General features: G+C 40.5%; 1 protein-coding gene across 1 annotated transcript in view; it reads right to left on the reverse strand.

Moving 5' to 3' along the window:
• tnmd (tenomodulin) overlaps positions 1 to 24,274 on the reverse strand; it is a 37,459-nt gene that overhangs the window by 6,680 nt on the left and 6,505 nt on the right. The window contains exons 3-4 of the mRNA XM_071895182.2: positions 7,644 to 7,784; positions 4,169 to 4,276 (exon numbers count right to left, since the gene is read on the reverse strand). Of these exons, the coding sequence (XP_071751283.1) occupies positions 4,169 to 4,276; positions 7,644 to 7,784 (249 nt within the window). The remainder of the gene's footprint in view (positions 1 to 4,168; positions 4,277 to 7,643; positions 7,785 to 24,274) is intronic.

A 24,274-nucleotide genomic window follows, 5' to 3' on the forward strand; every position in this document is an offset into this window, starting at 1 on the left:
CACAAACCACGCATGCACGCACGCACACACACACACACACACACACACACACACACACACATACACTCACGCATGTCAGAGCCGACACAAATGTTTGAGCCCACGCACAGTCTGGTCCTGTGGCCTGCATTTGCACTCTTCTCCCCTGAGCCACAGAGAAAGCTCCAGCCTCATCCTTTTATCTATCACCTCTTTTTGTCCACTGGGAGGGTGGCAACTTCTTGACTCTTGACTTCCACTGCCTTGCCTTACTTTTCATTTTCTGTCCCCAGTCCTCAAGCCTCCGGGTTGCTCTTTCTGTTATACATCATTGAAATTCACAGACAGTGATGATTTGACTTTTAAATGACTTTAGAAGTGGTCTTTATTACTCCGAGTATGGCTGCAATATCGTTTAATGTGACAGACACAATAAAGCCTCGCGTTTTCCTCCCTCCCCCAACCACAATGCCTCGGTTGGCACCCAGCAATATCAATGGGCTTAATTTGTTGATACTGTAGTTCATGAGCTGTAAAGTAAACTATTATTGCTTAATGATAGGGACTACATGTCAGTGTTGTCTAATAGAGATATATGAAGGGATTTGGTAATGCTCTCCCCCAACAGTGCAGATATTTATTTTCTTCATGTATATGTAAATACATACACAAACAAACCCCTCTTCCCATTCCCTTGTTAATTAGCAAACCAGAACAGAAAAACAGTTCACTTGACAAATGTTTTTACAAGGTGATTTTCTCCCAGTCTAAAGCTTAATTGCACATTAGTTAAGCTTGACGTAGAATCCTGGGGCTATAGTAGGAGCGGGAGTCATTTATATTAGGTCGTGCCCCCTCCCTCCCGTTCACCCATGCCACTCTCTGTTGAATTAGAATTTGCTTTCCAACGCCGATTCTTGTTTGTTGTGAAGTGACACAGTCATGACCTGCGGAGAAGGAAAAAACTTGAGCACGTTCTGCCAGATCAAAGGCTGTGTTTGGGCGCGGGTGGTGTTTGAGCCTAGCCAAGCTTTTGACACAGTTTCTCTCACTTTTAAGCACTGGCCAGATCACACTAAACTAATGATGACTCGGAGGACTGGTGTAGTGGGTGGTGGTACGGCGGCGGGGCGCTCTGGCATTAGCTAGTGAGCTCACCAGTCCCGCGGCTGCAGAAATTAAAATCAAACTCATGGAACACAAACAGCACTCTCTAATTGGACCTCTTAACCACTGAAGCCAAGTGAGTCTTCTCTGAAAAGTAAATGGAGGTCACGACATGGGGCTCACAACATGACTTTGACTTCACAGTTGAGAAACGACTCCAATAACTTGCAGGAGAGAATGCCTGGAGGGAAGTGGTAAAGGTCAGCATTTTAGCATGGAGCAGGGATTTCTAAATGCCAGTTGACAAGCACAAAGACAACATGATTACGGTCCTCCAGTTTATATACACTTTTGAGAGGCTTTTTCTTTCTGGTATTGACAAATGATATATTGTTAAGACACAAGCAGCTTTTTATCAAGTATTGGACCTCGGTGAATGATGGAAAATTGTTTTGTGGGCCTGTTCCTGGGGTGTCCATGCATTGCACCTACAGTACATAACTTAATTACACACCAGTTGTGCTGTAGTTAATGAATTTATCCTCTCCTGCCGAGGTGTCCCAAGGTGGGAAGTTCTGGCTACATGACGGTTTACTGGTGCTATATTTGCTATAGATCAGATTTTCTTATGACATCCAAGAGCTTTCACATACCATCACTGTATATCACCTAGTCGGCGAGCTTCATCCTACAGTATACCAGGACATGGTAGTTCAGCAGACGCCCTTATCCAGAGTGTGCAGGTGGGGGTTCGGTGTCTTGCTCAAGGACACTTAAACAAAAACACGTCAGCTATTGTAGGGATTGAACTTGTGACCTTTGTGTTACTAATAACTAGACCATCCATTGATCTCATATGTTCATGCAGACAAATATGTGACAACATACAGCACTATGTGGATGTAGGATTTTGGTGTACACACATATTCTAGTGTGTTTTTGTTTCTCAATGCACTGTTTTTCTGTTTTGCGGTTGTTGTCTGAGTGGGAGGTTTTGGGTTGCGGAGTGAGCTTTGGTCATCCATATTAAGTGAGTGTTTAATGGAGCAAGCGGCATCCATTGACAATGTTATGGGGTGTGAGGGAGGCGGACAGCGATTTTCATCTCAGACTGGGGGAACTGGAATGAAGCTCAGGGATTACTCCCTCAGACATTTCATAGAGGAAACAAATTGAAAATGGAGAAAAAAATCCTGGCAAACAATTCATGTTTGTCACCTGGTTCTCCCTCGCAGGGGCTGAATTTCCTTATCAGCTGCTTGCAGTTTTTCCACAAATTTTCCCATTGTTTTCACCTCGGCTCTAAAGCCTGCCTCGCTTGCTCTGAGCCCACTTTCCTAAAAGCCTGCGGCTGGGCTCAGCTAGCAACCATTAGTGCTTGGCTTTAACCCCTGTGAGCTTCATGTGGTCGCCACCTGAGGAGAGACCCGTGCTGATCCTCTCCAGGGCCACGTGTGGGAGGATTCTCACACAGCTACTGTCTAATGTGAGGGGAGGCCGAGGAGAGGTCATGCCAAGGCCACTGTTTATTACCTAAAACTGCCTCCACTGACTGCCTATTTCTCTCGTGTAATCCGGTCTTGTTGTGGGGCAAAAAAATCTTCTGCAGCAGTGTGAGCAGCGGCACACAGTGCTACAACGTGCAGAGGAAATAAGAAAAATGACAAAATAGTCTCTCACCTTTTTTCAGAACAAATAGGTGGGTGTGTAATATAAAACCTGTGAGATTTTGCTGTGATTATTGCTATGATGGTGTTGCAGATCCTCATACCATCAAAATCACAGAAGTATAATCATAGTAAAGACTATTATCACGGGTGTTAAAACAATAGTTACAAGTACAGACAAAGCTTTCTGTATTGTAGTGTAAATATATGATATAATAATAATAAAAAAAAAAACAGCAGAAGGTTCGGGAGATGGGGAACTTAATGGTTTCATAAACAAGGTTGTAATGACTGTGTGACCATTCATGTTGCTTGGTTGGAACTGCCTATTGTAGAATCTTGCAATTTGACAACACCTGGACGTTTTTTTTGTTTTTTTTAAAATATTTTTTATTTCATTAACCATGGTGCAGGATCAGTTATTTTAATCATAGCAGTCATAATAAGGGCTTCCTTAACCTCTGGAATAGTCCCACTTCACTTTCCTGGCCATAGATGAGTCATTTAAAAGCTGTGAATTAAGCCAATTAGGTTTCACAATGCACAAAAGGAGACAGAAATGGCAGAGACATATGGTGCTGCCTGGGCAATTAGTATCTGTAAACGTGGATCAGACATCAAGAAGACGAGAGAAAAAGGGATGGAGTCGTTTTTTTTCGGTACAACAGCATGTGTTCTTAAAGTCAAAACCGAGACTTGGTTTTGCTTGGACTGACAATGGGCTTATTCTGTTTTTAAAATGAAGCAGTGAGCAGAGAGCGTCAGATATTTGCCAGCTACTTCTTGCCAGCTACAATGTGAAATGTAAATGAGAGCATGCTAGCAGTAGAGACATTTGAGAGAAGGATTTTCTCTTTGAACACACGGCCCACTCAGTGAATTGCACTGTGACACTGAAAAATTGGGTATTTTGATTGATAGAATTTCTTCCATCCCTCTCGCTGAAGTTCACATACAACTATAAGACTCGGAGAAGCGAGATGAATCGCTCTGAACTGGGAGTGGAGCCTGGTGAAATTTACAAAGAAAACATCTTTAAAAAATATCATTTTAATGGCTTACCTCTCTCTCAGACCTCTCTCGCACCCTTCCCCCTTTAGGCTATTTGGGTAGAGCCTTTGGAGGAGATGATTAAAAATTAATATTGGTTCATGATTGACAGCAAACACCATTTGATGTGAGCCACAAAGGGGCTATGGGTTTGAGGGCAGCTTTCTGACGGTTTCATAGGCACCACAAACCCTAGTTTATACTTCAGTGAGAGAGGTGGGGGAGATAGGATAAGATGGACAGGCTGAGGATTTGTGTGGCGCTCAAACTACTCTCTTCTGGTTATCTCCCTACAATATGCATGACAGCTTCTGTGGCGCTAGAGAGAGAGTCTGAGGTACAGACAGCCAAGGGAGGAGGCGTACCAGTGACTCGGTGTCCTCAGCCTCCACCTCCACCACTGTGGGAAGTTTCCTCGTCTGGGTCTTGATGTAGCACCTCTGATGTTTTGCAAACCGAATCCCAGTGATTCCCTTTGAAAAGAAAAAGAAATGAAGGAATAATCAGAAATTCAGATGTATGTATCATTCATTAACCTTCTGTGATGTGGGTTTCCCATAAGCACAGGGGCGATCATTTTAAAACGTTCAGTTTTTTGATGATAATCAAAGCTCTTAAAAAGTCAGAGAAGTTAAAACCTAATGAGTGAGCAGAGGTGTGTTTTGATCTTTCTCCTTTTTTCCTTTTTGTAGGGTTTAAAACTGATGACTGCTCGGCCTCTGCAACACAGCTCTGGCTTTCAAACTGAATGGAAGCAAAATGGAGGGGGGGGGGGGGGGGGGGGGGTGTTGCACCGTGGCTGCACAATACTTCATTGCAGGATATATCGCACAGGAGAGCCAAGTGACATTGTTGAGAATGAAGTGTTTTCTACGGAGAGTGCCCCCATTGAATTAGCCAGTCATAGGTCCCTGTCACTCTCTTAATCTGCGCAGTCGAGTGTGGAGTCACTCTCTTCAGCTCCACTGATGATCCTCCACCATGTGGACTGTAGCTCTATTCAGCCTGACACAGAGAGCCTCAATAGGCAAGAAAGATCTGTTAATTCTCTCTCGGTGCCATTCTATGTTAATCTAAAATATTCAACTGGAATAATTCTGAAAGACTTTCGGTAGATCAGATTGTATCCAATTTATCCTCTGCAGAGTGGAGCTGCTCATTCAGCAAACTGTATTAGAATAGACTGCAGGATCTACATCTGCCACGCTTACTTTAAAATTGTATCAAGTGAAAATTGTATAAGCGCTACCATGAAAATGGACTTGATTCAATCTAAATTTAATTACACTGACATGGTGATTGCTATGACATCTCCTTTGAATCGGTTAACTTGACCATGTGCGTGCTATTTCTCCACTTTCTGTGGTGCTGTCACTCTGAAAACCAGTTGCCAGCCGCACAAGACATGATACAAAGTGATGCCTGTCATAATCTACCGCATGTAATTTCATCTGTGTGGAAAAGGATGGGACAATAATAGTCTCAAACACAAAAGCATAATGTTTATGCCTGGCTTTATTGTGATGAGTCGCTGTTTAATTTGGGTCTACTGTACTGGCAAGCTGCAGCAGGAGAGGAGAGGACAATCTTGTGATGAGATACAATGATTACTGAAGTTGGTCAACCAGAAAATGAAAAAAGACACATTATTACAGGGATGAGGAATGGAAAAAGGATGTCGTTTTTGAAGAGACAATGTTAGAATACCCACTTGGCATATCCATGTGCACACGTCTGTGAACAATATTTTGATTGGAGGCTTGGTGCATTGCAATCTCGGCGACAGATTAGGGGAGGTGAGCATATTAAGCAGCGTGTGCCCTATCTTTATGAGTGACTGTCAGCGAAGGTGACGTTTGGACGCAAGATGCTCATCCACGTTTATTCAAGAGAAGAATCAGGCAGCACAGAGCGAAATTAACTGCATGTATCCTTCGCAGCTCCTGTGAATGAAGACCTGGAGTCATGTCACCAGGTATTAACTCGGGTTATACTTTATCACTTATAATAATAATAATACGTTTATTTATATAGCAACCTTTCGACGTCACAAAGTGCTTCACAATAAAACAAAGAAAGCAAAATAATAACAGACATTAAATGCAGACATCCAGCTAAAAACATAAGACATCACAAAAATGGATAAAGAAAAATTAAACAAAAGCAAGTTTAAACAAATGGGTCTTGAGCTGCTTTTTAAAAGTGTCCACAGTGTCCACAGATCTTAAGTCCAGTGGGAGAGAGTTCCAAAGTTTAGGAGCTACAACCTCAAAAGCACAGTCACCCTTTGTCTTAAGCCTTGAGCGAGGAACAACCAACAAACCCTGATCAGAGGACCTCAGAGTCCTACTGGTAATATAAGGCTGCAGGCTCTGAACGTGATTACAAGAATCTTGAACTGGATTCTGACTACCTACATATCGTCCAGTCGCCTATTCTATTTGTAATTCATGATATCTAACTCACTATCCTAATGCCTGTGTTTACATACTACAGCATAATAAAAGGTTTTACTGAATTTGTATCATTAACTTTTTTTAAAGCTGCAGTGTGCAACCTTTTTCAAATTCAAATAACAATAAATAAATAGTTAACCTTAAACCTTAACCAGAGTTGTTTTTTCTAAACTTAATCAACCCCTTTCACATGATAGGTGAATAGGTGAAAATAGCGTGTCCAATTTGTGGTATTGTCACATAATCCTTTTGTAGTGGAGGAATATAATCGTCACATAATTCATGTCCACAACACATAATCTGTGCTGTGGACATGAATTCGAAGTTTTATGAGACTGTGTATCAGCTTTCATTTGGTGATCATGTAATACTTATAGTACTCAGAAAAAAACACTCATTTTCTTACATTTTTCTGACACTCAGTCTCTCTACTTATTGAGTTAAAATTTCAAAATATGGATTGAGTCAATTTTCCTGAATGTATGTAGCTGTTATGAAGCTCTTTAAGAATATTTCTTATAAGTTTGTTTTAATGTAAAAATGACTCTGGTTCTCTCTCTCAGGAATTTTTTATCTCCAGTTCTTCGTCCCTTTAGAATGAGTTTGGTATTAGCCTGAAACAATAATGAGGGGATTTTGCCTGTGGTCCATGGTCCTGGTGGCATAATCCCCCTATTTTCCATTCCTCACACAGCCTCGGGCTTGATGGAGATTGTTTTAGAGGTGGCTTTGGTCTGTGTAATAACGTGCAACATCCCCTTTTTTATATTAAAAAAATCAATTCTAACTTCGGCTCACCAAGCTAACACTTGGTATAACCTATTTTAAGTTTTGTGTGGGTTCCCCTCTTTTTTTTTTTTTTTATCACAATGAGGTTTGAATTACTCTGCTCACTCACTTGTTTGCCAGTCTTCCGTAACAGAGCATGGAATCAAACAAATCTCCTCGGGGATATGCTTCACTAACAGGAAGTGGAACAAGCAACAGGCATGTGTTTGCATATGTGTGTGTGTGTGTGTGAGTGTATTAGAGAGAGAAACACACACACACACACGCAGTGAGAGTGAGATAGTGAGTTAGAGAGAGAGAGAGCAAGAGAGATTGATTGTGTTATTGGGTGTTCAGTGTTACATGTGACATATTGTCGTAGCTTTTTCAAAGAGGGGGAAAACAAAAAAGGGGAGAACACACATTGTCGAAGGAAAAGATGATTTTAGCAGAGTACAAATGTTTTCAAGTGCCTGTTCCAACATTTTGAAAAGGGCAGGATGTGAATATCACTCCTCTGCAGAGGAACTATGATGAAGAGACAAAATAACAGTGGGCTATCAATTTTCCACTGAGGGAAGAACAGCGTACACGCCCTCGTTTAACTTATACTTACATTTTTGAAGTCGTGCACCTCAAGTACCTCGTCGCTGCCGTTACCCATTCTGAAGATCTCAATGTGCTGACCTGGGTCGATCTCCATGACGCTGTCTGTCTCCATACCGTCCAACACAGCTTTGTACTGATGGTCATACACCTGCATAGACAGGACTAATCAGATAACTCTATACTATGACTGACAGATCAATACAAGTACAGACAATGCACCAATGGTATAATTGAGAAACATCACTAGTTATCATTTTGTAATGAAGTATAATAAGCAGTTAATACTTGAAATAATTAACAATTGAAAAGCAATTTCTGACATATTCATCATGCTTTAACAAAGCTCTCCAAACAGCTAGATGGCACATACGTCAGTGGTGATTTAGCTGTTATGACAGCTTTCATATGGTATGTAACCATGTGGAATATCATTTGTGGCTTAGATGTAGAACTGTGTCAGTTTTCTGGGCAAAAATGTCATGTTAGTTCGCCTTCCCAATATTGATTCAAAATGAATCATAGAAGCTTTTTTTGTTCCCAAAAAAGAAAACATCAAATGCCGAGCAGGAAATCTAGTTGACTAATGTAGCTTGTGTGGCTATAAAAAACCATGTGAAACATTAAATGCATGTGGAAAAACTATTGGTGATGTGCCTTGCATTTTAGGCCCATTTTGTTATTTGGTGGTTTATTTTTTATATTTCCTGTGAATAACTGGCCAAATGTAGACAAAATAATGTCACCTGTAGATATTTCCAGTGCAGCTACAATGGAGTTTGATAACATAAAAAATTCCAGCGAATTTCAACATCAATGGTGAGCAAAACCTTTCTAGACTCACCATTTTGCACCCATGTTCAACAGTCATACACAGAGAAATCTATTGTAGAAGAGGTAGAGAGACCATTTTCTCCACCAACAGTAGCCTCAATAGACCAGAATGTGATGCAGCCACAAGACATGATGTGTTTTTAATAAGGGATGTGATTCTCACTCACTGAAAAAATTCTCGCTCTCTTGCTCTTAAGATGCTATCGCTAACGGTATCGCTATTGCTCTCTCCACTGACATGTATAATACACAGGTGAAAGCAACGAGTTCATACTTCTTCTCTGGGGCTTGCCGCAAGTCATTCTGGGAAATGTAGGAAATTATAAACAAATAGAAGACAACGAGGCAGGTTGAGCGAAAGTAAGTACATCAAAACAGTGAATTGCAACACATTGAACATCACAGATTGATCTTTTATAACAGTGTAAGAGTATCTAAGGGGGGATTTCCCTCCACTATAAACTAGCTAGCTACATCCATAATCTGCAACACATTAAAACTACAGTAGGCTATTTACAGGATATATTGAATACAGTTTCTGTCTCAAACACACCTTCTAGCTCATACAATCAATACACCCATGATAGTGAAGGAGTTTCAGATATTCAATCTGTGAATTGCCATATTCATCAACTAAGATCGGTGCTAACAATCACTAGAGCCGTGAAAATATGCATTTTGACAAGCTCTAAATTTAAATAAAATGTATCAGTAGAAGTGTTTGAAGTAAGTAGAATAAAGGCCCTTTTGAATCTCCTGTTTGGTTACAGCTTTCTCTCCACTGTTCCCTTAAAGCTCTGTTGTTTATCACAACTGCTTGCTTATGTACTGTTCTTGGATATGCATGGATGGCTCTTAAAATTCCCTGTCTACAAAAATGATTCATGCCCACCAGCTGAAAATATGCTATTAATATTTATGTGAGGGTTGTGTTATGATGAGAAATATATTGCTGAGTTCATCTTCATCTGTCTCAGTGGCAAATCAGAGCCTCGCCAATGAGACGAATGATTAATGAATATACTCAGATGGGAGTCCATCAGGATTTATATCCCCCATCAAAAACATCTGAATGTCCTCTAACGCTTTAATGTAAAATTAGCTTTCACTTTACAGTCCAAGACATGTATTTAACATGTTGTGTGTCCACTTACTTACATGCATTATCCAGGACATTTAAATATCCTGCATCACATTTTGCGATGCCTTTTTTAAAAAAAAATTTTTAATGGGAGAGCAGAGTAATAATGATCGAACGGGATATAATTCTTAATAGAAGATCACTGTGAGAATGGCACTAGACTATAAATCTCCATTAACATGGGTCACAATAGCCTTGGCTCAAAAGGGAACTAGAACTTAAAAATCGTAAGGGGAAGCCAAATTAAGATGGGCCTGATATTTAAGTGTCAATTGAGCAGTTATGGGCAAAATTGGGGCGATTAAACAGTCTGAAAGTCTGTGTGGTGAATTAAAGTTCTATTTGAGCATTTTCTTTTATATTAACATAAAGGTGGAATGGGGGAATAGATTCTGGAGACTTATTGATTTATACTAAAACAGTGAATTACATTTTCAGCAGGCTATCACTTTTGATGAAAATCCAGCAGTGAGAATCTCCCCACCTCACCAGGCTGAAATAGATAATAATGTATTACAACAGTTTGACTTCAACTGGTTCAATATCCAAAGCTGCTGCTGTGCACCGTAATTGGCATTCTGAAAATAGAAATGAATAGCCTCTGTATGTCCTCCTTGGATACTTTTAGGTAGATGCATCAGTATGTTGGGAAACTTGCAGTGTGATTTATGCTGCAATAAAGGGAAGGTTTCAGTACACAACACAATATTTTGCCTCATCGTAATGATGATGATCATTATTGTTTCAGTGTTGATACTCATTATCCTCATCACAGTTACACACACGAGCGTGGGTACAATTCATCACAGTACATATTTCATGTTTGAAACTCTGTGATGGGAGGTTAAAGGAAGACTTTATTCCTAATAATTTACTCGTCTCAGTCAATTTCTAAACAGCAACCCTCTCCAGAAACCTTCACTTGGCCACAAAAGCTCTTCCACGTTAACAAAGACAGTGGCTTTGCCAGAAAAGAACTACTGTGAAAGTTAATTAGCTTTCCATATGACACTGAATGGGCAGAAACAGGCCAGCACAAAGGAAGGGCTCCAATTTATGCTATACTCCATGTACAAGGACTCTGTAAGGATACTATATGATTACTTTGGCAACAAAGACTTTGAATACTTCTGAAAGTCTCAAACAATTATACCCCTGTAATCTTAAAGCTGCACTAGGCAAGATTTTTATGGAAAAATACACCAGTCTTATCATTCAAATCACAAAATGGGGCTGCAACAGAGAAAAGTGTCCCATCCCAAAAATTGAGATGCTGTAGATTTGTCCTATTTGTCCAAATTATTATTATTCAAAAAGCAGAAATTTAGGTCCATGGGGTGTGCAGTTTACTGACGGCACGTTGCACGATTTCTAGGTTTTAAATTCCCAAAATTCAAAAGAGTTACCACGCAAGATGTGAAGTTTCCTAGTGCAGCCACAAGCAACCTCAAATTATCTCAAATCTCAAGTTCAATGCTGACTCCCAGCAGTCAGACCAGTGTTAGAACTTCTGAGAATACACTGAAGTACAGAAAGGACATACGAGAATAACGGCGGTTAGTTTTGAGACAGCAAAGCGGCAACAACAATACAATGCCTTCTGTGAATGTTATTGTTATTTTTTTTTCAAAGCTGAAAAGTGTATTTGAACACTTCAAGGTTATATTCCAAACAACCTGGTGCCAACCTGAAATGCACATTGATTGCCAAAGAAACATTATTGCAAACCAAAGCTTGTTGTTCATTTGAAAAACTGCCTTCCACTGTGTCCGGTGTCCCTCGGGAATGGTTAGTCTTTTCTCACATCACAAGATGTCCCTCACTGTTGTACAGAAAGATAAAGAATTCAGCGCTCCACAGCAAAGAAGACATTCACGCTCAGGAGCGCGAGTGCAAACTGTGTGGAAGCCTTCCCAGACAATGCCTTGTTTATTTTCTCTCTTCAAGGTTTCTCTCTGAGGTGGTCCTTAACAACCTCCACCCAGATGGTTTCAAACGTAGACTCACGGTGAGAGGAGTGAATGAGAAGCGGCAGGCACGACCAGAGCCGCAGGTTGTTTGTGCGAACGGGCTCCGGTGTGGCACCGGAGGACATTAAGCAAAGGTCACGCTGATGCTGTTACAGGTGAGTGGGTCGCGGTTGGGACTGTGTGTGTGTCTATGTATGTGTATGTGTATGTGTGTGTGTGTGTGTGTGTGTGCATATGTGCATGTATGGAGGTGGTGTTTGTGGGAGTGGGAGGGGCGAGTTGATGACAATGTGTCCTCTTAGTTGTCCTTGAGGGTTGGGAGATAGAGGCTCCAGTCAGGCGGAACTGGATGCCTGTCACTCACAGTGGGGGGGAAGTGGGGCATGAGGGTGGTGGGGGGTTGGGGGGGTGGGGGATGACGGGTGGGACCTGCACACAGCACCGGGCCTCCTGGGAGCCATAGGCAGCCCTGCGATAGATTGAGGTGGGCAGCAGCCCAGACAATCAGTCCTATTTTGGTTTTAGCCCTTTTAAAGTCCTCTCTGGTTTTAAAATGGGACTCTATTGGATTTAGATTCTGTTTGACCAAATTTGTTGCGGTGCGTATTGTTTCAAGTGTCTTGTTAAATGAATTACAGCTGCAAAAATGAGAAAAGGGCCTCAGTTACTTTGGTCGTCTCCCAGGTATAGAGAAATCATCTGACTTTTTTATTGCAAACCTTAAACGCAAAACAGCTGGGCGTGAAAAACAGGAGCCAGTTGATCATCTGAACTTTCCCACCAGTGACGTATCGGAAGCTCTCTCTCTCTTTCTCTCTCTGCTCTCTTTTTCTTGTCTCCCACTCTCAGAGAGGCAACACCGCGGGCTCCTTGTCCTCCAGCAGCAGGCTGCACCAGGCTGATTTTATAGAGCTCAAGTCTCTTCACATGGGCGGTCACATGAGAACTACAGTACTAATGTCTCCCAAGGGTTACACTCTCGTTTGCAATGTTGTTTTATTAGAGTTCCTCGTTTTTTCTCAAAAGGAAAACGTCTCTGTTAGACACATTGAAAATTGCCACTGCAGAGGCATAACCTCTACAAATGAAAGTGAACACAATTACTACCACCATAATTAATCCTCCCCTAGATTGATGACAATTAAAGAGACACACACTAAAGTGCCACCAGAAACACAAGAAAATGAGAGGTAATGAAAACAAACCTGGGAGAATTCTCAGAATTATAAGACATTAAGCTGAGAAAAGAGCAGACTCCTGTGAAGATATTGCTGGAAAACGAAGATCCGCAGGGGAAATAACTTGAGCCAGTATAGATTTGCTGGAGCCAGTGGTGCAGATGGCCTTCACACATGTGAACACATGTTCAATACATTCACAGTGTCAGACATTGTGTTTGTATGCCTGTCTGTGGGCATGTGTTTTCTCTTGTAAGGTAATTTTAACAGATTTATATATATATTTATATGTAAATCAATATATATATGCATATAATGGAGGTAACCATATGCCTCTGTGAAACTGCAGGCAGAGTGAGAGATGTGTGTGTGTGTGTGTGTGTGTGTACGCGCGTGCGAGAGACAGAGAGAGAAAGTGAGAGAGAGAGACAGGGATCTGATTGTGTAGTGTCTTGAGACATGGGGATTATGCTTGTAGACATTGATTACCAAGCCTGTCAACTCCCAAGGCCTGAAGAATATGGATAAATGGAGTGGGAATGCTCTTGGGCTGCCAAACACATGCAGGCTGCTGTTTGGTGATGCCTTCTGAAGACAGGCAGCTGTTTTTGGACAGGCGCCAGCTTGGAAAATTCAATTTAGAAAATAGTGGTCAGTCACTAATGCATCATCAACTTAGCTGGTACAGGGGAAAATGAGCCCATTGGCAGTGCATGATATCAATCTCACTGAAGACGACTTTGACAGCAAACAGAACACAACGCAGCGCAACATATAAACAGTGGAAAATAGGTGGCTGCACAGCCATTTTATGACGTGTCGGTAACAAATCAACCACACAGAAACACTGCATCTATCTTTTTTGTTTTGCTTTATTTCAAAGCCAATGAGCTTTTTGATTCATAGGCATTGTCAATGAATATGTGTACACTAATAATTCAATCTTAACCCGACTATGGCAATACTCCAGCTATTAAAATGATCATGTAAATGCCTTTATCTGATTATCTTAAAGACATAATCAGAGTAAGCATAACCCAATTAACACACCTAGATTTCTGCTATGTCTTTCGATTTATTGTGGCATGTAAATGCCTTTGTCAGATTTATTTACTTTTTTTCTTTTTTTAAACTGTGCATGGCAAAGGTCACCAGATGCAGTAACCTGGATGTTGTGTTTATAAAGCGAACAACATGGTGGAGTACAGTGGAGTGGTGAGCGAAGTGCTGGGAAATGTGTTTCTTGTCGGATCCTTTAGACCGATTGTTAAATGAATCCATGTAAACTGGGTTATTATTAGAGAAATTGCATTATTTCGAACCATGTAAACATTGTAATCGAAATGTTGCCTTAAGCTGATCACTCCCAGTAATCAGGAGTATTGGTGAGAAATGTCGATGTACTCATTGTCAATGCTCCTTTGCCAAGAGAAATGGGTCAGAAGTTACTGTTGAGCACTCTGGAGGTGTTGTGAACCTATAAGTCATCAAAAAACATCTGTGATAGGAGGTGCCCACTTAAACCCTAATTACATATGTATGTCAACCCCCCCCCCCCCCCCCCCCCACCCCCCACCTGCCACCGCCCACCACCCCTTCCTCTAACATCCAAGCCGGGTATTTAAGTGGGTGGTCACCCAAAATAGCACAAGGACTATATCCGACATATTGGCAATTGCACATGGCAATCGTAGTGCCCTTTGACTCATCTATCCTTTTTTTTGAGTCACTGAAATGTGAGTGACCTTCAAATCAACAACCACACTGGGCCCCTTTTGCAAGTAACTGCTGAACAATCTTCCAAATATAACGCCAAGGAATTTAGTCCTGAACTTTAACTGGAAACTGTAGACATGTGCCAGTTCAATGTAATGAAAGGACACAAAATCAGAGACAGCCTCTAAATATAAACACTTGAGAGGCATTGAAACACTTGCGCATTGCAATTATAACCACTCTTTTCTGTGGTTTTGTTAATTGTGGAGGTACATAGCTGGATTCGAGCAATTAAGAAACAGTGCTCAAGTTAGCCCTTCCTTTTAGCTTTAGGACATAAGTTCTATCAATAGCAACATCAAAGGCCGATGGATGTTTTTAACTTGAACTCTACTGGACTTCACTGTGCTGACAGAAAACTAAGATATTAAAACTTGGGTTGAGCTTGAGTTCTTGCAAATTTGTGGTAGTTTAAAATGTTTTTGGAAGTCATACAAAAATCTTAATCTGAATAGGAGGTATGTAGCATTAAATGGAGAGTTGGAACTGGGGTGGTGTGAGGTTAGAGTGCTTTTGGGAAGTCACCCAAGCGATTACTTAAAGCATCAGTTTAATGTTAAAATGTTTTACAGCTGCAAACGCTAAAGGGCAGTTCAAGGGCTCTTAGTATGTTCGGAGTATTCCAAGTTAAGGGAAGTGTTTGGGTCACTGGCCTTTCAAAGAAGAAGCTAGGATGTGTCAAGATGCAAAACTTAAAAAGCACTTTAACACTGTTAAAAAAAACAGCTATTAGCGATGTACCTTGCATTTCAAGGCCCATTTATGGTTTGGTGGTGAATTTTTCTTATTCCCGCGGATAACTGGCAGACGGAATAAGATTCACAGCTCAAGGACCATGATACACAAATTTTACTTACTTATGTTTTTTTTTTTTTGGTTATTTATTTACTTTATTTCATTATGCGTTTGCTCTTGTAGACTTATTTTTTGTTATACTGTTGTGATGTTTCCTAATTACATTATTTATTATCAATAGCCTATCATTGTTTTAATTCCCTGGGAGGTTCCTCCTTATAAGCCTATGGCTTCTGACCTGTATCTCTTTTTTTCTCCTTTATACCAATTTCTGTAATATTATGTGCAGATTAATAAAAAAAATGGCCAAATGTAGACGACGTGATGTCATATCAAGATATTTCCAATGGAGTTTGACAGCGGAAAAAAATTCAGCTATTTAAAATATCAACCGGTTTTGGTGTCAAACCCTCAGAATCAAAGAGCAAGGGCTTCTTTCTAAACTCATCATTTTGAATCTATGTTTGAAAATCCTACAGGGAGAAATGCATCGTAGAAGAGGCAGAGAGACCAATTTCTCCACCAACAGTAGTCTCAATAGACCATGATGCAATGCAGCCACAAGACGTTTTGAGTAAGGCGTGCGGCTGCGATCATGGACGCGCCCCAATGTTCACCATCTCTTTGGCCAGCTAGCTATATTGAAAATGCCCGTATTCCCACCTTTGATTGAAAGCAACAATTTCACACTACTTCTCTGGGGGTTGTTGAAAGGCATTCTGGGAAATGTAGGACATCATTGACGGAAGTAGAAGTAGATGAAGCATGTTAAGGGAAAAGTGGATACGCCAAAAAAGTAAATTACAACACTTCATCACAAATTAACTCCTGGAATGCATTGAACATCACAAATTGATGACTCCTACAGTGTAGGAGTATCCTGGGGTGGATTTTCCTTTAATGTACAACAGACTGGAAAACCTTATTAAGTCCACTGCCAACCCCCTCAAAGAAAAGTGGCCCTATAGGCACAGTGGTAGTATGCTTGAGGTTCACAAGGTAATGGGTTTGAGTCTTCTGCTCCTAATCAGATTGGTATCAGATAGGTGTCGGGTAACGCAGATGGCCATTGGTCAGGTGAAGCATCATTGTGAGATATGTGAACTGATCCATTTAAGTTCTCTGCAGAACTGAAGCAGGTGTAAAGAATCATTTTTAACAAGGTTCAAAAGAGAACCATTCATCATATCATCGTATCATGAGGACTGAATGATTCTTGCTTTGTCTTTTCTCTGTTGGTTCAATGAGAAACAAGCTACAGGTTTTATAAAAATGTTTAATGTAGAACCCTTCAGAAACAAAACTTGTTGAAAAATATACAAATAAAGCAGTTCCAGGAGTACCTTTTTTCAGGATTTAATAGAGCTTAGAGATACCTGATTGGAATAGCAGGTACATATTTGTGTGGTAACTCAATGGGGATTTTTGGCACAATTCAGAAACTATGATGCTTCTCCTATTTTTTACATTACTGATATCAATTCATCGCGGAGCCTCTGAATCTTGAACATAGTCTACCTCTCTCTACTGTCAACCTACTCATACCTGAAAGGAGTGTAATGACCCACTTTCTCTCCTTGTCCCCCAGCGACTCTCTGCCGCTTGCCACGTTTGACCACCTTGCTGTGGTCGACTACAGTCTGCAGCTGCTGTTAATTTACAGGAGCTCTGTGCACCCCTTTTTCAGCTCCGAAGCATATATGACTAATCACACCAGCCATTTTAAACAACTTGAGCTCTCTCTGGCAATAAATCACCTTGATATGTGCTACTGTGCCCATAATAGAGCTGCATTCAGGAGGGAGGAGGGTGAGGGAACTTTGGGAGCGATTCTGTCTGCTCTTGGTCAACACACTACTGTGAAACAAACTCAGGCACTGGGACATATTGTTGTCCGATGTGTTGTTTGTTTCTGTGATCGCAACAGAAATCAAAGGGAAAACTACAAAGGGTTTTATTTTCTTTCCACAACAGCCCAGGGAATATGATTTTTCCCTGGACTTTTTATTTACAAAAAACAAAAGGAATTCCTTCCCTTTTTATCCTTGTTGTGGTTATGTCTTCTTGAAAATACACAACACAGTGTAAGTTGTATAAATATGCCATAGAGATATTTCAAAAGAAATAGTTTTGTCACATAAGTAAAGAAAGTGTTGAGTAAGTTGATAATGAAATGTTGGTAATTTGCATATGAGAAATCAATTAACTAAGTTCTGATTGTCTTTTACAGTCTTTTTAAAGCATCAGGCTAACCCTAGTGTCACTTAGCCAGACCATTCTCCATATTTCGTTTCTGCTGTACCAGCGAAGAAGATTGGTCTGGCAAAACCCATTTTTGAGCTTGGATAATGCAAAAAAAACAGTTGGGGTTGTTGTCAAGGGGGGAAATGATGTGGAACTAGCACAACATTAGCACTACTTTTCCATAATAAACTTGCTACTGTTCTGCTGCTAGCTGGATGGCTAGCTTCATTGCTGTTGCGCAGTTTTAGAGGGATTTTGAAAGAGGTAACACACAGAGTGCAGAGTGGAAGGGGAGGGAGCCGGCCAAAAATCCCTGCAGCCAACGGGAGGATTATCCAAGCAGCCGACATCTGCTAAGCTAGACTACCTTAACCCTAGCTAAAAGGAGAGAGAGGAAATGGCGTCTGTAACTTCTCATCCCAGAGGGGACTTCACAAGGCCTTTCAAGATGGTGCAAAAGCACCTTTTCAGGACATGACAAATGATGTAACATCCACAAATTCCACTAGCCTGCATATGTGATGGATATGGCTTCCGTAAGAATCAGCAGCAACCAGAAATAGTGTAAAAATGAAATGTTCAAAGACTCAAAGGCCTTGGTCCTGCTCACTATGTCTTGCTATTTGTCTTTTCCGTCTGTCCCCTCATTGTATTTTCCCTTCACCACTTCCCCTGCTAAGTAACCACTATGCTGAGCTGAGGAACAACCTGCTCCTTGTCGAGAGCGCTGAATGCTTATTGTTGAGGTGAACACATTTCCATTATTTGAGTACGACCAATCTTCCGTGATAAAAGGACAGTTGTTGTAATATATGAAATATTCATCAAAGACATCCCCTGAAGACTCTGACACACTCAGATGCATATCTATGAATGAGAAACAGACTTCAACAGACCAAACATTGCAGGCAATGCGTGCAAGCCTCTCAACTATGAGGCAGACAGTCATCAGGGGAGTGACCTCTATGGCGGATACGTCTCCTTGTCGCTCTGCTGGTTTTCAGGCATACTACCTCCTAATAAATCAACAAGAGCACACTCTGGGATCCTGCAGCTAAGTGGCATTTAAGAAACAGCTTGTGAGAGCTGTAAGGCTGCATTTTGGATCATTTAGATGCATGGTAATAATTTGGCCAGATGAACAGCATTAGCGGCAAATGGGAACCCGAAAGTTTTTAAGCCACTAAAAAAAATATGTCTAAATAGCATTTTGTGAAAAGTCAATGAAGACTGAACTTCACGAGGTTCAGAAGGGCAAAATGCTTTCCATTTAATAGTGCCCAGCTTCACTCAATATTGGATATATGACACCTCTAAACTCACTGGCAAATTACCAACAGATGCCAATAAAGTCACTCTGGTGTTTATCAGTTAGTGTGTGGAGTACACTTATCAGTCTGTCAGCTTTGCAATTTTGCATCTAAAAGCAGCAAAGCCCACTGTACATTCAGTTTACTGCACGAATGTCAGAATACTGTTTCCTTTACAAACCCCAATAACAGCAGCTTCAGTAGACTTTTACGGATTAGTCAGGATTTCAAAGTTGGAATCAGCGCAACAAGAACGTCACAGTCTGTCTTCTCTCTTATGATCGCAACACAACTGATAACATCAGAGCAGCAAATCCCCCCACCACCATTTCATCATTGCCTTATTACACATACAACAAGCTAGCTATGCCTGTAACAAGGTAGACTGTTAGGATGGTCCCTAAGAGATCTGCTGGGAGATTTACAGACTCATAATTGTTCAAGCATTGTTTACACCATGCTCCTGCCTTGAAGAGACAATAAAAGGGGCTGTGAGAGTCCGATGCAGAGACATTGAGCTATCTCACTGGGACTATGGGTACTGATGAGAAACTCTTGGTCCGTTGCCATGGCCCCTGTGCGGGTTGCAAGTCGGTGCTAGTCTGCCCTTCGTTTTAATAAGACTAAATAATACTTTAAAGACCCTCCGGAGGAACACCTCATGCTCCCAATGGTCAAGTGGTCTGTGATTTTACAGCTAAATATTGTCTCATGCTATTGAAATGGATTTGCATTTAAAAAAAAAAATCATATGAGCATCACATTTTATTGAATGTGCAGTTTTAGCACTTAAAGAGCAAATTAATGGTTTTCAATGTTTTTGCTATGTGTTAGGACGAAGAAATTAAAAGAGCTTACTCAGCTTGAAGGAAATGGCTGATATGGTTATCTCATCTCACATTTTTTTTTTTATCTCACTTTTGAGTAAGGCAAATGAGCAGGTTGTCATGCGGTGTAAGAATGTCACTTTGGCTTGCTTGTCCAAAGTATAAACTGTTATATTTTTTTTACCTATCTGGCAATGGGCTATAAAGCACCTAATCTTACAAAGATCATTACTCTCCACTGTATGGCTATTAGCTCATGTCACTTCTATTACAACTTGTTTGTGCCTTATTGTTCACGTCCACAGATTTTAAGTTTTGGAAACCACAGATGCTCATTGACAATTTGTTTGGAGGCAAATTGAGCAGTTTCTGCTATGATCAGGGTTGACAGCTTGATGCTATAAATTACCAGGAGACTTACTGTATTTGACTGATGGGGTGGAACGTAGAGTGGGCTTTTGCATCGACTTATCATGTGCAGGAAATAGTCCAGATATAGACGTGGCTATGATGACATGCAGTGGTATTTAGGTGAACAGGTAAATTAACTCAGTAGTCAGACACACATTTGCACATTCAAACACAAAAAAGCACACAGGGACACACTTGTGTCTCCGTCTAGTCTGGGAAGGAGAATATTGAGGATATGTGCCTTGCTGACAATGCTTGCATGGTTTTTAAACACAATATATTCACATAATCAGAATTAATAAACTATCTTCTATCATTTGATGAAAAATCTCACGTATTGTGTTGCAGCCAGAGAGAGCTGCGGTTGATTCCAGGATTGTCTGGCCAGTTTGTGAAGGCTGGCAAACCAAGCTGACACATTATATTTTGGAAGAGTGAAGTTGCACACTGAAGGCAGACTACAGGCTTCACCTTAAAATGCCATTGCAATGTAATGAGGGGATAATAATAGCTTTGAGAACAAGAAAGACTGAATTTGAACCATCACAGGAAAATGGCATTTTTAACTCCTAATTACAACATGAAGTTGAAGTCTGAATAATATATGATGTGAAATGTTGAATTAATTTGCCCCTGAGGCAGCCCAAACAAAGCAAGGGGTTGAATAATTGTAAAGATTTGATCATTGCTGTGTCATCTGAATTTCATACCTTAAAATTTCTAAAAATGCATTTATGAATCATTTTGCTGCATACAAATGTGTAAAAAAAAGTCAAGGGTAATGGTAAAAACAAAACAAAATCAAACAAAGAACCAAAACACAAAAACAACAAAGTGTATAAGATAAAAGAATGTCTTGTCCACAATACCACTGTAAAAATAATAGCCTAGACAATAGGAGTATAATAAATTTACGCACAGTGCTTTAGGTGAAAGACCGTGGCTTAGGTGAAATTAGGTGAAAATAAGTGAAAATACACTGGGGGTGAAGAGAGGAGGAGGGGGGTTAGAGCTGCAGCGATGTGTGTAGACCCAAATGAGAGATGATTCATAAGAGACCAGAAGTCACAATTACTGCCCACAACTCTGCATGCCTGGTTGCAGATGTTTGAAACACTAAAAAAAAATGAAAATTGTTTAATTTCATTATTTCTAATGCAGCACTTAAATGACATAAATTCAGAATCCTTTCTTTCATAGAGCTGATTGAAATGACAACTTGCCATCTACATCGCACACTGTGCAATTAAATTATCCAGTGATCAATTTAATGCCATTGTAGCTGACAGCCAACATTGTGTGTTTTCCTATTAAAGATCTAAGGCATGTGTTTTAGGATGTTTGCTTCGTTTGTTTGTGCTGTAAATGTGTCATCCTTTGAGCTGAGATCATGGTTGCCATGTCCGTGTTTTTCCTGCCAAATTAGGCTAGTGTTAATATTGAGTTGCGGGTAAAGAAATAAATGCAGAGGGTGGCGGGTTTTTGGGCTATTTTTTGGATGCGTTATGGATGTGATCTGAGAGTGAAGCTAAATTTCAGTGTCAGTACCGGCCCCAACCTTTTTTTTTTTTCAGTTAGGCCACTCTCCAAGTTTAATTAAAGTATTAAAGTTACACTGTATAGTTTAAGGCTACACACTGAGGACCACATCAGTTTTCCTCCAGGTACTCTCTACTTGAGAGATTAGATTATATTGATTATTTGGGGAGGTTTAGATCCCAAGTCATAGTTAACATCACAATAAATAATCTTTTTAAAGATAAATGCTGATTTATTTCTCCTCTCTCTTTACCTTTAACTTTGTTTATGACTTCATACTCTAAATAGAAAAGTTCTAAGTAATAAATATCAAATAACACAAACTCATTTTTGCAATGGCATTCAATCTAAAAAATGAATGCTGGCAAGTATATTCTGGGTTGGTTTGGGAGCTTAGTGGGTGGGTTTTCAGTGGCTCTTGGACTGGAAATTTTTTCCTGACCTGGCAACCCTGGCTGAGACTCAGATTACACTTCTTGCATTTTTGGTGACATTCTTTTAATGATATTGGTTAGAAGAAAGCTATATTTCCAAAAACATAGGTCTCTCCCGATTAAACAGGTGAGAAGAACACAATGAAGCCTTTCTGTAAATCAAAACAAGCATCTTCCTACATTTAATATGAACAGGATCTTTACAAGCTTTATCATCATCAACTGACAAAGAGAAGTACATTTGCTGGGCAAATGGGACCTTTGAGTATCCAGCTCAGATCAGCAGAGCAGCAACAGTCATCCATCATACTAGTGGTGAAAAGTTCTGAATAACTACACAGCCCATATGGAAAAAAACAAAAACAAAAATCACATTAAGGCAAACTTCACAATAAGTTTAAAGATATGTTTCAAAATATAGCCAATACAATTGGAAATTGGCTAAAAATGTATTTTAATGTATTGTAATATGTTTTGAGCGGCATATTTTTGCACAATCATTCATGTTTTCAAAAGTGTTGAGAAAGAATGTATTTCAAGTGTTAAAAAATATAATTTGAAGGAATTCCATCTACATAAATATTTTTTGGGACAGTGTATATTTTGAAATCTTTGAAGTAACTCTATACGTGAAATGTGTTTTTTTTGGGGGGTCTTAGAGGACTCCATTGACTTTTTTGGGAGTTTGGCCCATTGGTCACCTTATCCAACACTGTCTGGCACCTAAATCATCTCTGTGTCTGCGGTAGATGGCTGGTTACATAACAGTACTAATGTTTTAGCACTGTTCCAAAGTATGAAGATAGGCCTTTCAGTAATCCAAAATTGGTATTGGTTTTTATTCTATGGCCTGTAGATTAATTAGTGAAGTCCATTATGAATCAACAGCACAATAAGTTTTGCTGTTTGGCTAACTTTACTCACCTCCTTTGTAAACAGGACAAGTTCTGCTTGAAGTCCTGCAGGAAGACAGATCCTCAGCCATCGAAAGTGCATCTTTTTGTCTAATTTTATGTCTATTTTACCAATCCCCTAAACAAGCCTGGCTGGTTTAGATGCGTGTCATTAAAATTAACCAACCACCCATCCCTTAAAGCTGCTACAAGTTCTCATTTCCTCACCTTTGGGATAATGCTAATCCCATACGGTTCCTTAACATACTGTGTGCTAATGTGGACTGGACAGAGAGACGCAGAGATGATTTTGGTGCCAAGCCTTTCATCACATATTGGATAAGTTAACCATGGCCCAAACTCCCAACATGTGGGTGTACTCCTTTAAGTGCTGACAGATGTATAGAAGAGCATCTCTGTCAGTATCAGAATTCAGATTTCCTCATTGCTTTCCTAAATTCATTATGATCCATCACAGTATATGGAAAACAATAACTCGAATTTCTGATCTCCAGCTCACGTTGAAAAGGGGCAGATGAAGCAAATATTTACAGCACACACTGCAGACACACTGCGTAGAGTCTGCAGCCTGCCTCAGTGTTGTGGCTGTGAATTGCATGTTGAGGGGACCAGCGGAGCAGACTTACTGGGAGAGTGAAACTGGATGTGAAAGCTCAATCACATTTTAAATTGTACAACAGAGCAGAGGAGTCTACTTGGCAGTCACAGCGGTGAGACAAAGACTGGTGAGAAACAGAGTCTGGAAAGATAGGGAGCATTTGTGTGTGTTTACCAGCTGCACTGTACATACAACATGCTGCACATGAGGTGCTAGTGGATTGGCAAAATGAACCGATGGCAATTAAAATGACGATCTTTGCTTCAGCTCCATTATTCTAGCTTCTAAAAGGAAAATCCACAAACACACTAAAATGCTGTATGGCACAATAAATACTCCCAGTGGGCTTTGCAGTGCTGTCACGCTCTCTGTAGCAGTCGCCATCCCAGAAGAAGGCAATGTGCCACAACCACCATGAAGCCTTCCTACCTCAGGCACTCGACTGGCAACAATTTAAAACAACTCTCTTTTGTTCCTCCCGGTCTCCATCCCCTCCCTCTTCCTCTGTTCCCTGAGTAGAAGGCATAATGCATCATCTTAGGAGGGAGCCCGTAGCGGCCTAATTTAACAGCCAGGGAGAAACACCAGTGGACACTGGCCTGCTAATGAATGAATGAGCTTGACATGTAAAATCAGAAAAGATTACAGACTGAGGGGCAGGACACCCAGA

The sequence above is a fragment of the Centroberyx gerrardi genome, chromosome 16 (genome assembly GCF_048128805.1).
Source record: "Centroberyx gerrardi isolate f3 chromosome 16, fCenGer3.hap1.cur.20231027, whole genome shotgun sequence".
NCBI classification, from domain to species: Eukaryota; Metazoa; Chordata; class Actinopteri; order Beryciformes; family Berycidae; genus Centroberyx; species Centroberyx gerrardi.